Source organism: Merops nubicus, unplaced genomic scaffold (genome assembly GCF_000691845.1).
Source record: "Merops nubicus isolate BGI_N331 unplaced genomic scaffold, ASM69184v1 scaffold20535, whole genome shotgun sequence".
NCBI lineage: Eukaryota > Metazoa > Chordata > Aves > Coraciiformes > Meropidae > Merops > Merops nubicus.
The window spans coordinates 48,334-62,565 of NW_008607876.1; the positions used below are offsets into that span (position 1 = coordinate 48,334).

The 14,232-nt window shown below is 36.9% G+C and overlaps 1 protein-coding gene across 1 annotated transcript in view; it reads left to right on the forward strand.

Annotated features, from left to right (window-relative positions):
- The window catches only part of MPP7 (membrane protein, palmitoylated 7 (MAGUK p55 subfamily member 7)), a gene marked incomplete at its 5' end in the record, with an annotated part of 60,444 nt that overhangs the window by 42,041 nt on the left and 4,171 nt on the right, over positions 1 to 14,232 (forward strand). Inside the window, 3 exons of the mRNA XM_008940115.1 lie at positions 6,650 to 6,820; positions 12,028 to 12,108; positions 13,897 to 13,990. Coding sequence (XP_008938363.1) covers positions 6,650 to 6,820; positions 12,028 to 12,108; positions 13,897 to 13,990 — 346 coding nt within the window. The remainder of the gene's footprint in view (positions 1 to 6,649; positions 6,821 to 12,027; positions 12,109 to 13,896; positions 13,991 to 14,232) is intronic.

Genomic DNA, 14,232 nt, shown 5'->3' on the forward strand with positions numbered 1-14,232 from the left:
AAGCTTCCATGCAGTGAAGGTCTGGTTTATCTCTTGAAAGCTTCCATGCAGTGGAGGTCTGCCATCAGTCCAGAGATAGTACCTTCAGCCTTCTCATGCTGGGTCTATGCTGTTGGAAGTGAGATGTCAGAGAGGAGACAGAACAACAGGGAGAAAAAGACTTGTCTAAAGTTAGGACCAGTTTGGGGCTAAGGATGTAAGTATAATCAATGGTTCTGAATAATTAGCTATTTGGTTTAGAAATTAGAGGTTTCTTGGAGCTCTTCACTAGGAATTGGTCATTAAAAATTATCCTATCTTACAATCAAGCATGCAGGCTTTTGAAAGATGATGTAGTCATTCTTTTGTATACGGTAACAGGAAACAGTGATTTGTAGTTCAGACTGTCTTGTGCACTCCAGTGTCATCTTTTTTCACAAACAAGAAGCAACCAAATCGTCTTCATAAACATTTAGGGTTGCTTCTTTCCTAAATTATTTTTCAATTGTATTTTCTCGAGGACCAAACTGCTGTGGAATAACTTCCTGGGCTGCACAAATGCCACTGGCTAAGGTGTAATAATTTGAACAAAACTTGCTGATCAGCTCCAGGGAGGACACAAAACTCTTACCTATGTGCTGTGCAAGGTGTACAACTTGAATAGTGTATAAGGTAAAGGATTAATAGGCAAAGACATTTTATAAACCCTCTGTTAGGTCCATGGGAGCAAATACCATATATAACTGTTAAAGCCACCGTCCTGCTTTGGAGAGGAGGCCTGCTTCTCTTCTACTGGATTAGGTGTATATTCCTTCAATCCCAAGGGTAATGAAGGCCTTCAAAGATATTTTTTTCCCTGGCTATTGCTTTTTGGGAGAGTGGGAAAAGAAATATATCTCATTTTTGAGAACAGCCTACATTTTACGGTACTTTTTTTTGAACTGAATCCTGAATATCTCCGTTTTTCTGAATGTGCACATACTTGAAAGCTGATAGACATTTATGGCATTTCTTCATTACTAAGCAGCCTAAGAATGTCTAGGCAAGTCTATTCATTATTAAAACATAAAATTTTGATTAAACATATTATAATAAAAACAAAACCTAAAACATTGTCACTAAAACGTTGCCATGCCCGCAAGTCCAGAGTGTTTTAGTGACACCTGCATAACTGCCTGTCCATATGCTGTAACCTGTTACAAGAGCAGTGTAGTCTGAATTGGCTTGCCTGCTGATGGAGGAGTTGGCCTGTATAACCTTGTATGCGTTCACACGTACGGAGAGTTAGTATGAGGTAAGTTGAAGTATGGTAAATTGTTTGTGTGCCTAAATTCTAGGAATGGTTTTCAAAGTATAGATAGACCAGTTATCTCCTGAAACAAAAAAGAGTAAGTCCTGTTTCATGCTGTTTCTGACAATGTGTTATCACATAAAGTGAACTACAAGAATTCTAATATCAATTAATACATTTTCTGTTGATTTTATGGCTTGTTATGGGTTTAGAACTCTGAATTTGTTGGCTTTTCAATCTGTGAACCAGGATACCCTGCAAACATCTGACACTCTCGGAAAGGACAAGTCCTTTAGACATACATGAGTTGGTCGTGAAGAGCAACAGAATAAGAAGCTTTCAGAAAGCAGGATGTCTGTACCATTTGGGATCAGGTCTTTTATGTCCATGGTTATGCTACTATTAATTTTGAGTCTTCCCCTCTAAAGTGACTCACATAAATTTAATTATTTTTCACCAAATTCTAATATTTAAGTTACAATATAGTATTGTATGTTTCTGCAGTAATTTCCTGAGGAATTGCTGGGGAGAACATTAGGAGTTTGCCTTAGCCAAGCTTAAACTCTAGTTACGTTACTTGAACCTTTATGAACATACAGTAAATATCGATGAATATCATCTGTTTACTGTTCTCAATTTTGTCTTAAAAATCCAGACATAATCTAAATTTTTATTAACTCTGTCTAAATGTGCAAGCTGGGAATCAGTCCAGAAGCAAGCAGAGTAAGAAGTCTGCTCTGTGTTTATGCAGTTACTTGTAACAATAGAAATACTTGGTATATGAGCCAGTATAAAAAAATCCCAGTATTTGGGGAAAAAAAAATCCAGAAATATCTAGTAAAAATATTGCATTCATACAAACTAGATAATGATGATGGTAACAAGCTTATTTTTGTCAGTAATATGAATTCAAAAAGTATTTCTAGGTTCATTTGTAATTAAACAGCATTTGTTCACTCTAAATTATGTAAGATTAGACTAAATTCATTGAAGTATATCAATAATTTAAACACATATTTAAGCACTTGTTTTAATGAATGAAAATTAACAAAAGCACGTGTGAGTGCTTTATAGTGTTTTGTGGCTTTACTGGTGACTTTATGAAGCATACATGAATTTAAATTATAATATTTCCTGTTGGTGTAATTTCTCTGAATTTAAGTAAACTTGCATGAATATATTTGGATTTAAATTCAGACAACATAGTCACAATCTTTTGTTCACTTCTTCTTTACCATTATGTAATTAAATCTAAATAAGCACAGCTTTTAACATCGGCATCCTTTTAAAATAGTTTAAGGGAGAATGTTTCATGCATTGCCTATTTTCAGTTTGGTTTTCTGTGTAAGGTCCAAGTGGATTTCTCTATTTAAAATGAGGGATGTTGTTCTGAGATGACCAAATGTATATGGCCACTGGTTAAAAGAATAATTGCAGTTTTCTGCTAGGGTTTCTTTTTGTTCTTTTTCTTAGAGATGTAAGTTGTTTCTCTTGGATTGTTGTTAGGCCTTAATTAAGTTTATTAGTAGTAGCTTTTGATTTTTATTTCATGTTGAGAAGTGTTATAAGGTTTGGAGACATCTGTAGTTTGAGAACATTTGTTCTTCATACTTTCTTTCCAGAGGCTGTTCTTATTTCATCAAATCTGCTACATTCCAGCAGTAGTTTATGGGTATGTGTGTTCAGTAAGCTTCTAGTCATGTAGCTGAAACCAGTGATCTGGTGCAAGCTTCTCTAGGTTCAGAATTTTATGTTGCTTTAGTGACAGAATTTTCCCCTTTTATTTTATAGTCTGCATACTTGGCAGCTGAGGTTAATCTTTGCCGATACCCATATTCCACAGACAGTGTAGCCTGCAGCTCCTTGCATATTCATCAAGGTTTATGTTATTAAATGTTCTGGGCAAGCAATGTTTTTTTCCTTTGTTCTTTATAGGAATTTACTTTTAAGCTTAATCATTTTATAGAAACTTTATTTTTCTATTGCATATCAGTATTAGTTTTGTTTTTCCATAGTGATTTTCACTATATTTTTCATAATGCTTTATTGTTTTTTTTATATAAGAAGTTTGTTTTTCGTCTTTCCTAAACTGTAAAATATGCAAATATTAGCAGAATATTTTTTGCTTGTTCATAAATGTTTTTATTCCATACAAGTACAATGTTGTTTCAGTTCAGCTTAATCTTTTTGCATTGTCCTAGCTGCCGGACATATAATGCAATTATAAATGCAGAGTTCAATAGAAAATATTTATTAATAATTCTTTATAAAATAGCTTCTGAAGCTCACAGTAAAGTGAAGCCACGTATGTGAGGACATATAATGGCAGATGTGAGAGAAGAAGAATCATGTTTCCAGGAATGCAGTAGCAGTGTCATAAAATTGTTGGATATATTTGAAACAGGCTCATCCTTCTTCTCCAAACTGTATGTTCCCCTTGGTTTTGAAAGCTGCTCAAAGCAAGCTTTTTTGGGTTTCTGTATAGGGCTATCAAATGGGCTCTGACAAACAGTTAAAACAACTTTCAAATTGACCATAGTCTTAAAGCGGCAAAGCCATCAGTGTATCACAGATTTTTTAATATTCAGTAGTTTTACAGAGTGTCTTTACCAGCACACTGTAGAAAAATCAAACATACTGGAAATATGCTTCATATCTCCAGCTCATGTATTCATTCTTTTTAGTTAATATAATAGCTTTTCTATAATGTCCAAGTCCTAGCTGAACTTGTTGTTGAACCTTCTTAATATATAGGACAATATTACTATTTCCATTTTACCAGAGAGTTTCAATCACAGAAATATAAAATATTTTAATCAAGTAAACCCATGTTAGCCATAGAATCCTAACACATGAGTCTTTGTGATGCTTTATATGCAGCCTGTAAAAGTGACAAGGGACAAATCAGCCTGAAGACAGCATTGAAAGATGTTCTTTTTGATTAAAAAAAAATAAAATAAAAATTTCCCCCCCCCCCTTTATAAGAGAAAAAGGAATGAAAATTCTTAAATAACCCACCACCTTTGTCGTGGAATCTAAATAAAGTGGGTGGAGAGAAGAGGAACAAGTTACAAATCGTCGTACTAAAATCTAACAGCAGAAACTGAGTTGATATGAATATTTTGTAGAACAAATATTCAAATATGTTCCCTTAAGCAACCTGTAAGACAAGGTTAAGAAGCTGTTGCTAATGGCACTCTGAGACAAATACTCAGAGGCACAAAGCTCTTGGTATTGGTAGGGTTGACACCAAGCTGGAACAGAGATAGTTGGTTTAGCTTCATTTGATCACTTCCCTCACTTTTTATCTTTTCCAGATACATGGTTTCTGGCTTTAGTGACAAAGCACTTTATTCTGCAAACCATTCAGTAGCAAATGGTGAAGAATTGCTCTTTCTTTCTTTCTTCAACCCTGCCATTCCCATCCTCCCCACCTTCCCCAAAGATGATTTATACACAAAAAAAATCTGAGAAATGCTCAGCTTGCTTTTAGGGCAACCGGTTTTTTGTTTGTTTGTTTAAATCTGGAGTCTTTTAGATGAAGCCTTGGGAAACTTGTAACTCACTTCACGTGTCTGCATTGGTAATGTTACTTTTAACCTTTCTTTATATAGCTATGCAGTTAGGTGTAGTTGTGTAGCAAGAAAACATCCTCATGTCATGACAGACTTCATCTTAGAGCAGACAAGGTCTCCCAGCCCTCTCTTGGGTGTGTAAGCTCACAGCTATTAGCACTCCCAACAAGGCTTTTCTGACTGCAGTCACTTCAGTGTCGGTTCTTAAATAATAAAATAACATAACTGAATTGATTTCATTATGTTTTCATATCTCATATTTTGGTCCCATTTCCTTGGCTATGCCCTTCTCAGTCTAGACAATACTGTAGCTCTTGAAAATGTCATCAGCCTTTTCTGTTGGATGCTAGCTCTTCACCTTTTTCATCAGTTTTTATTTTCCTGACTCTTATTTAGAATATAAGAATACAGTCAACATCACTGTATTCTCAAAGACATTTTTCTTCTTTTTTGTGTATGCATATGTTGTAGATTCCCATAGGTATGGGGGCTCATATCAGTAAAATAACTTGGTTAACATCCTTTGTGATCCAGCTTCTGCAAAGATTTATGCTAAGTGGAACTATGCGTGTGTAAAATGCTAAGCCTGTAACTAAGCCTTCTAGGATTTCACTTCAGATCTCATTCTCGATGTTTAGAGAACTGTCTTGAATTTTCCAGATAGGACCTCTGAAGAAAAAAAAATCCTATTATGATTACTTCTCTAACATCTAAACATAAGTGCTATTACAGGTTTATGAAAACATATTGCTAAAAAATCTGGGGCCACCAAAAGTTTACATGTTTACTGCACTATGAAATGTTCTAGGGGGGAAAAAAGATGCTGGGATTTTTCCAATACAGAAAATGTAGTATGTGGTCTACTTTATTGCCCCCAAATAATGAAATTAGCTTTGCAGTCCTTCCTGTAGTTCCTTCTATAACAAAAGTGATGCAGTAAAGATACCAGTAAAATGTAATACGACGCAATGCCAAGGATTTATTTGGAAAACAGTAAGGTAATCATTAATGGAACAGTAAGTTCCGTTTTAATATACAGTGTAGGTTTTTTTGTTCTGTTCTGCTTGAAAGTGCCCGTGATTACCTCCTTTGAAGAGTATTTAAAAGCTGTGTGAAATTGCCAATCTTCTAGATAGGCACTGTTGATGCAATTGTAAATGCAAATTTAACAGGAATATTAACTTTTAATTTAATGCTAACATATTCATAATATGGGTACTGTATTGTCTCAGATCTTTCTTAGTGTTTTGGAATTTATCTAACAGTGTTTGGTTTTACTTTTAAACATCTTTGGGAAAGGTTTTGTGCACCTTTTTATGCTATCGGAATGGAGCTGAGCACAAAAAAAAAAATTAATTTTTCAAGTAACTAATTCTCATTAACTCTTTCAACCTCAGATATGTTTCTACTATCTGTTGCATTTGATGTCTGTCTGAAGGTGATTGAATAGATGTGCATTAAGTGTGTTATGAAAGTCCAGATTGCATGAATTTCTTTATGTATATTTGCTAGTGCATAAGATACTCAAATAATCTAAATATGTTAACAACTTACCGTAATTATATTATACAGCTTGTTGTTGTAACTGTTAAATTTTTATTGGCAATCATAATTTTGCAGTTTTTATAGGAACCCATTATAGTTTAAAACTGCAGGAAAATATTGTTCTAATGACCTGACTTGTTAAAAATATAATACATTTTTTATTCCGTGCACCAATCCTCAAATGTTTGGAAGACACTGTTTTCAGACGTTTTAAGAAGAATTAATTTCTTACTTTGAAAAAATCCTGTTCTTATTGCAGCCGGATTTAGAAGAAGCTTTCGTCTTAGCAGAAAAGATAAAAAAACAAACAAATCTATGTATGAGTGCAAGAAGAGTGATCAGTATGATACAGCAGATATCCCAACATATGAAGAAGTTGCAAAATATAGACGACAACCTAATGACAAATACAGGCTTGTAGTTTTGGTTGGTAAGTTGTTTTCTTTATTTTTGACCTGGTGAAATAGAGGTCACCTGGTCCAGCCTCCCACACAGCAGGATTAACACTGAATTCAGAGCAGATTGCTGATGACAACAGCTTTGGGAACCTGTCTTCCTACCATGTATTGTTTTCCAACCTCACATCTCAGTAAAGAGGTATCTTTTCAACAGATATCAGAAGGGTGCTGGTGGGTCCCCTGAAGACGTCTCTTCTCCAAACTAGACAAGACCAATTCCCTCAGCCTTTTCTCACAGGTCATGTACTTCAGCTCACAACCATAATGGAGGCCTTCCACTGGCTTTGCTCCAGTTTATCAACATCTTTATTGCAGTCCAGGGCCCATCATGGACAGAGTATTCCTCGGAGAGTCTGAGTGCAGAGTAAACAGGAAGAATCATTTCCCTCTGTCAATGGACTAGATTCTTGCTGATACAGGCCAGTTTTCTGTTAGTCTTCACTGCTGCCTCTGTGTGATGTAGACCCATGCTTGGCTCACTGCTCACCTGGACCCCCAAGTCCTTTTCATCCAAGATGCACCCCAGCCAATCAGTCCCCATCAAATTTCACAAAGTTCTGCCAGCCTATGCCTGTACCATATCAGTGTCCTGCTCTGGAGCAAGTCACTTGCATCACCCATTCTGTGTCCTCCAAATTGTTAATACAGATATTAAGCAGACACCTGAGGAACTCCACTTATAATGTGTCACCCAGTAGAGTACACAGACCAATAACCCCTTCCCTTTGAACATGATCGTCCATTCAGGTTTTCACCTATCTAGCTGTCCATCTGTCTAGACAGGATATCCCAACTTGTCTGTAAGGATGCCTTAGGAGATCATGTTTAAAGATGACATTAAAATATAGCTGCCATGGTTACTAGTCTCAACCTGGCAGTCAAGCTGTATTAGAACTCCTCTGTAGGCCAAGAACAGATGTAAGCATAGCTGCAGAAGGCTCAAGATGTTATCCTTAGTCAGTGTTCTGTTCTTCTGCAATCTGTCACTGCCATGGTTTCCCCACAGCATTTATTATCTAATCAAAATGCATTGCTTCAGTCTCCCTAAAGAAAGGAGAAAGGTCCATTATCCTAAATTTTTCAAAGGTAACTGCTGGAGTACCAATGAGTGATGAGTAACCATTCCTACCAATGAGTAAAGTCTCGTTGCTTATTGTTTCTTTTGCAGTAGCACATAGGCTGATGCTTCATTAGTAAAGTTTTTTCCATTCTGAAAGCAGCAGCGCAGAGAAATACAACCCTCTATCAGGGACTGTTATGAACTGTTGAGTAGCTGTGTTTTCATATCGTTCATATCCAAGGGAACATTAAATTTAGTATTTAATAAACAGTTTTGTCACTCTCCAGCACTAAAATTCAGCCACCTACTAGTGTGATCACTGTGAGATTGTGGGTTATATACAAGAAGTAATAACATGGTTGAGTTGATTTTACAGTTACATCAACAGAGCGCAGTGCAAAAGTGTGATAAGTAGATTTTTTATAACAAATTGCATATGTCTGATCTAAGGAATACCTGGAGATTTCATTTGATTTTTGTCGTAATAAATCAAATGAAGAAAGTGTGCTTTTTCACTAACAAAAGAAAGCAGTTCAGAAATTTATTGCAGACTTCAGTAATTCTAATGTTTTTCTCTGGATATTAAGAGCAGCTTAAGTCTGGCCAATACCATAAAAATGTCTTGGGCAAAATGTGGAAAAACTAGCAGATGCAGATACAGTAGAAGTGAACACATTTCAAAAGCTTTTTGTGTGCCAGTAGCAGCATTCAGTATAATCTGTCAAATATAATTGGGATATTAGTACCAGGAAACAAAGGGGCAGATAATTAATGTGTAGCTGTAATTGGTGGAGGCGCTAAATGTCTGCTGTATTATAAATGTATAATTTACTGTTGGAAGGGGTTTTTAGGTTTTGTTTTGCCCTTCAGTGAAGAAAGAGACCTAGGATTGCTATCTTAGTTAAACCTTCCTGGTTGAAGGCACGGGTAGGTCAGCATAGCTCAGGAATGAATACATAGCATGTAACATATTGCCTGGCCTTGCCCATGAGAACTCACTGATCCTGCTTCAGTGAACAGCAAATCTCAAAGTACACTCCCACTGCTATGTATCATTTACTGCAACACCAAAAAATGACATTCTACTTTTCTACTGCAGATTTTATTGAGCTACAGTTGGACATGCCTGTGCAGTCATTACATTATAGGGATCAGTTGTACTGGTAACTAAGGCACAGAACCTCTGTGAAGGCATGCTTTCTGCAGGGTCTTTAAGATCCCAGTTGTCACCCAACTCCCAAAATCTTTTCAGAAAGACGACTTTGGGGTATTGTTTTGTTTTTTCTTTTTCTTTCATATAGACTTCTAGGAGCTCAGTATATATCTGCGGGTGAAAAATGACTAGTTGGGTTAACCATCCTGAGACCTGAAGCAACTTCAAATGATATTTTTAGTTTTCTTCAGGCATGTCTGAATGGTACAAAAAATAATGCAGGTTTTATTGGTTGGTGCTTTAATTCTACAAGTGTCCCTCCATAAAGTGAGGTAGGCACTACAGTCCATTTATGCAGGATTCAGCCACTACTTAGCTTACATGACTCAGCATGCAACAGCAAGGAACATAAATGTTCCTTTAAAAAAAATAAACAGAATATCTCTAAATCTGTCACCATAACTCTAAATATTGCTTCCTGGGGTGATTTATAGTAAGCCAAAACTGTGCTATAGTCATGGGTTCCACATGCCTGGCATTTTACTGTAAGAATCTGGATTATCCTTTTCTATCCTGATGCTTTATTTTCTCCTTGAGTTCAGATTGTGTTCAGATTCATGGTAATTAGGCATTGACATTTTTCTCTGCTGCATCAAAATGAAAAGAATTTTCAGAATAGAAGTGTACATTGCACTTGGGAGATGTAGTGTAAAAATCCACATCGTGGATGGCACTGCTAATTAGGAATCAGCCTTCAGCTTCTGTGTGCTACAGTTATGAGAACTCTGTGAAGACGGCACTGAAAAAGAAGAATCTGCACCTTTCAGTAGTTAAATGTAAAGATTATTTTTAAGTGGTGGTCTGGAAGGGAGAGAGGGTAGTAGTGGGGTTACAGTTTGTAAACAGATTTGATCTAAGTTTCCAAACTGTGTGTCACAGGAAGGGAAACATGGATTCTTTCTATAGAAATAGAGCTAAAAGCATATTGTTGATTTGACAGCGTGTAGACTTAGGAAATAATATTTGTTTACATTTGATAAGAAATATGTTTTGCCTGAAAGGAATACAGTAATATTTAAAATTTTAATCCCACTTACCTTATGCTACTTTGCTAGGATGTACTGAGAATTTTAATTAAATTTCCTATAAAAATCTATATTTGCCTTAAATAGCTAAACTATTAAAAAAGGAATTAAAAAAAAAAAAGGTAATGCGATTATCTACATTGCTTTCCTCCGCAGACATGCACCAGTAGAGGCTGCTGTACACCATATTAAATAAACATTTATACATACTGATAGGTTAATTTACAGGCAGGTCAGATATGGAACCTGAAATGCAGTTGAGTGTTCAACTTATGTAAACATATAAAAATTATAAATGCAGAAACTCTAGGATTTTACAAAGAGACCATAGTCTGGGGGAAGCGGAAAAGTAACAAGCGTTTTCTTTTCATCACTATGTGTTTCTGACTTCAGACAGGGAGGATAGTAATTATTACAAATAGGCACCTGAAGGTGCTGAAGCATTAGTCTTTGATTTTTCACTCTCACTGGTAATTAACCAATATATCACTACTTCATTAAAAAGTTAATTAGGTTTTGTATTTCTGATGTCTCGAATGTCTCTGTTAAGAAGCACTCCATGCATAAATGTGGTGCTTTTACTAGAAGAGCAGGATTTTTCCCTTAAGACCACATGTATTATCCTTGTATTATTTGGGATATGGCTTCAGTGACTCCTCTGTGTTCTGCTGTTTACCTGACTCTGGAACTGAAACCACTACACTGTCAGAAACACATAATCATGAAGAGCTGAGCTCCCTTCACCCACACAACACCATGGCCCCACCACGAAAGGGGCCAGGCAGGCTGGAGCCCTGTGTGAAGGGCTCCTGAGGTCAAGCAGCAATTGCCGGTGGAGCCTTTGAGACCTCTCAGGACAGAGTGCCCTTACTGAGATCTAAAGCACCACTGGCAAATGGCTAAGAGTTGGGGACAACTCAAAAGCCAAGAGGAACATCTGCTCAGTAGCTTCTAGGACACCATTACTCAAATGGAGGTGGAGGAGACAGGTCAAAAAAATTCCATGCAGTCTTTGTTTCTTCCTACCATCCTCTTTCCAAGAGTGGTCTCTCTTTGGGAGCTGTATGAAGAAGGAAACATTTGCTTTGGACTAGTTCACACAGCATCCAGGACACGAGCATATTTAAAAGAAAATAGACAAGAAAGAAAAGAAACCCAAACATCCCAAATGGGCTGTGACATGGGGAGTGCTGCCCATTCTTCTTTTTGCCACACAATGCCACTCTGGCCCAGTCAAAAGGTGGGTAGTGGTAGCTACAGCCAGCCAGTGGCTGGGTGGTTCTCCTGCCTGCAGCTGGAGCTGGAAGGAGCACAGCGCTCCCAGGGCCGGCGGAGAAGGTGGGAGAAATGGTCCTCAAGGGGTTTTGGTGCAGGCAAGGGATGCAGCACCTGGAGGGAGTGAGGAAAAGGCCATTCTGATACACAGAGTACAGGGGGAACTTTGTGCATGCCAGCTGGTGTCCTCCAGTCTGTGAGTTGGGGATATTCTGGCAAAATGAATAGCTAAACCAGTTTTTGTGCTGGAAAGATGCACACAAATATTGTAGAATATTTTTCTAAAGGGTGCAGGGGTCTGTAGTAGGTCCAAGGATGGAGATAGGTATGTATTGAGGGTAGTTGCTGTAGAAAAGAAAGTGAGCTTTGCTGTCAACTTTTTCTCTGATTTTTTCCTCACTAATAAAATCAGAGCAGAGTAACTGCCAACTACGTTCCCTGAAATTTGTCAGTGGTGTATATTCTAGGAAAGGCTAGAACCATGGGCATTTCCAAAGGACTGATTAAAAGCCAGTGTATGATACATAGTCTTCCCTCAGAGGGTGCTTACACCTGCAGATGAGAGAGGACTGGCTGCTGGGAAACAGCACGATATTTTTCTTTCAGGTCCTGTAGGGGTTGGACTGAATGAACTTAAGCGGAAATTGCTGATCAGTGACACCCAGCATTACGGGGTAACTGTGCCACGTAAGTAAAAATACATTTCTAGTCTCCTAGTGCTACACTTGCACTATTATCCTTTACTATTGCATTAGCTTAAGGCACTTTCAAATTTGGGTCTCTGAATGCATGCTTGGCTTTCAGATTACTTTTCTAATTTTTAAAAGTGCTGCTGCAGTTATATTTTAAAAAGCATTGATTAAACTGATAGGACGGTTTGGCTCAGAAGCATTGCAATAGACTTTTAGTACAAGTTTAACATGATTGATGTCAGAGAGTTTTAGTAAATGTAACTTGTCTGAAGAACACCCTGGATTTGGCTGGAAAGCAGTGAAATGTACTGTTACCAGTGCTTGCTTTCAGCAAAATGGCCTTTACACATTAGGCTGAAAAATGAAGACTGATGATAAACAGTTTAATCTTGTGAATAAATGAATTAAATCCCTTTGATTAGCTTTAGAAAAGTTGATTTGTGGGATTTTTTCCCCTTTCCCCCATCTGACCAAGCAGCGTGATTTTTATAACATTGAATAGCATTGTGCTGTATTAACTTCTACAGTACTTTATTGGGTTTTTGTTAATGTCTTGAAAGTTTTAGACTTTCGTTCCTTGGTTTGCTTTTTACTTGCACTTGTGCCTTTTGTAGGAATCCTTCAAAAAATATGGGTCCAACATTCTGAATTTGTTACCATATGGGTATTCTACAAACTATATATATATGAATGAATTTGCTACGTAGAAAAATGAATCCATTTGATTTTTGGCAAGTCATTTCATGTGCACATATTTGCTTCAGCTGGGTATTGAAAACAACAACAACAAAAAAGCCAGATGTTCTCAAATATTTAACGCATTGAAGCATATGCAATCATTTGCCCAAAAGTATTTCTCTGAAAATTGCCAGTATTCATCAAGCTGCCTTCTCTCTTTTCTCTTCCAAATTTGTGGTTATAATTTAAAACAAACATGTAAAGAAATCCCTCTCACTGAAATTCAGTAAGTCAGGACTTGGAGGGAGAACTGGGGTTCTTGTCTTGGAAATGCTCCTCGTGGTGTCAACCTAAGAAGAGCATGATATCAAAGGGCATTTATGACTGTGTTGCTGCAACCAGGTTGTGAATGTTCGCATGTGATGGAGAATACACGATGCTGTAACATGCAACTTGTATTAAATAGCTTTTTTAAATGGGTTCATTAGCCATAAGCAGCAACCCCACAAATAAGTTTCATTTATAAGCAAAACCTTTATACCTAATACTGGAGGGAAAGCAAGAAGTGCACATACTACAAGGCTACTGAAAGAAAAAGGTATAAAACTTTGATCACCAGAAAAAGAAAAGCACTAAGACATAAAATTCACGCCCCGTTTTTTATTATCGTGCTTCACATACCATAGCTGCAAGTGTTGTTAATGAACATAATACTTTATAAATCACATTGGTGAACTTTGTTTCCCTTTATGGTCTCGTATGCTAATAAGTTTAAGAAGTGGCAAGGCTTGGGTAATTGTTATGGACTGCTGCTCCTTTTATTATTCAGCTGTCTTCATTTTATTGGATTTTTCCACTAGTTAATAAAAATGATAATCTGATATTTGTCCAGTAGTTTTTTTCCTGCATGCTGTTAAAACTCAACCCTGTCATCTGCTACCAGATCCAGAGCAGCCTTATGTCCATCAGAAGTGAGGGAACCGCTACACTTAGTATTGCACAAGGGTTGTGTGGTTTTCAGTTTTCCTGAGCTGGTTTGCATTATATTGTTTTGTGCCTCTTTTTTTTTTTTTTCTTTTTTTTTTTTAATTTTATGGAACTACAGACACTACCCGTCCAAGGAGAAGCCAAGAAAGTGATGGTGTCGAATACATTTTCATTTCCAAGCACTTGTTTGAGACAGACGTACAGAATAACAAGTATGTCAAAGAGATTTTAACTGAAACTGCTGTTAAAACAATGGCTTTATTATAAAATGGGCCTGGTTGTAATTTTAGATAATAAGTTAAAGTGGATATAAGCTGCAGTGATTTGAAGATGTGTTAAAATTGCATTTTGATATATAAGCAGTTCAAAGCAGCTGGCAAAAACACAGCAAAAAAGCAGTATGTGCAAACACAAATGTTTTTAAATTTCCAAGTAGTTTCAGTACTTCAGGTCC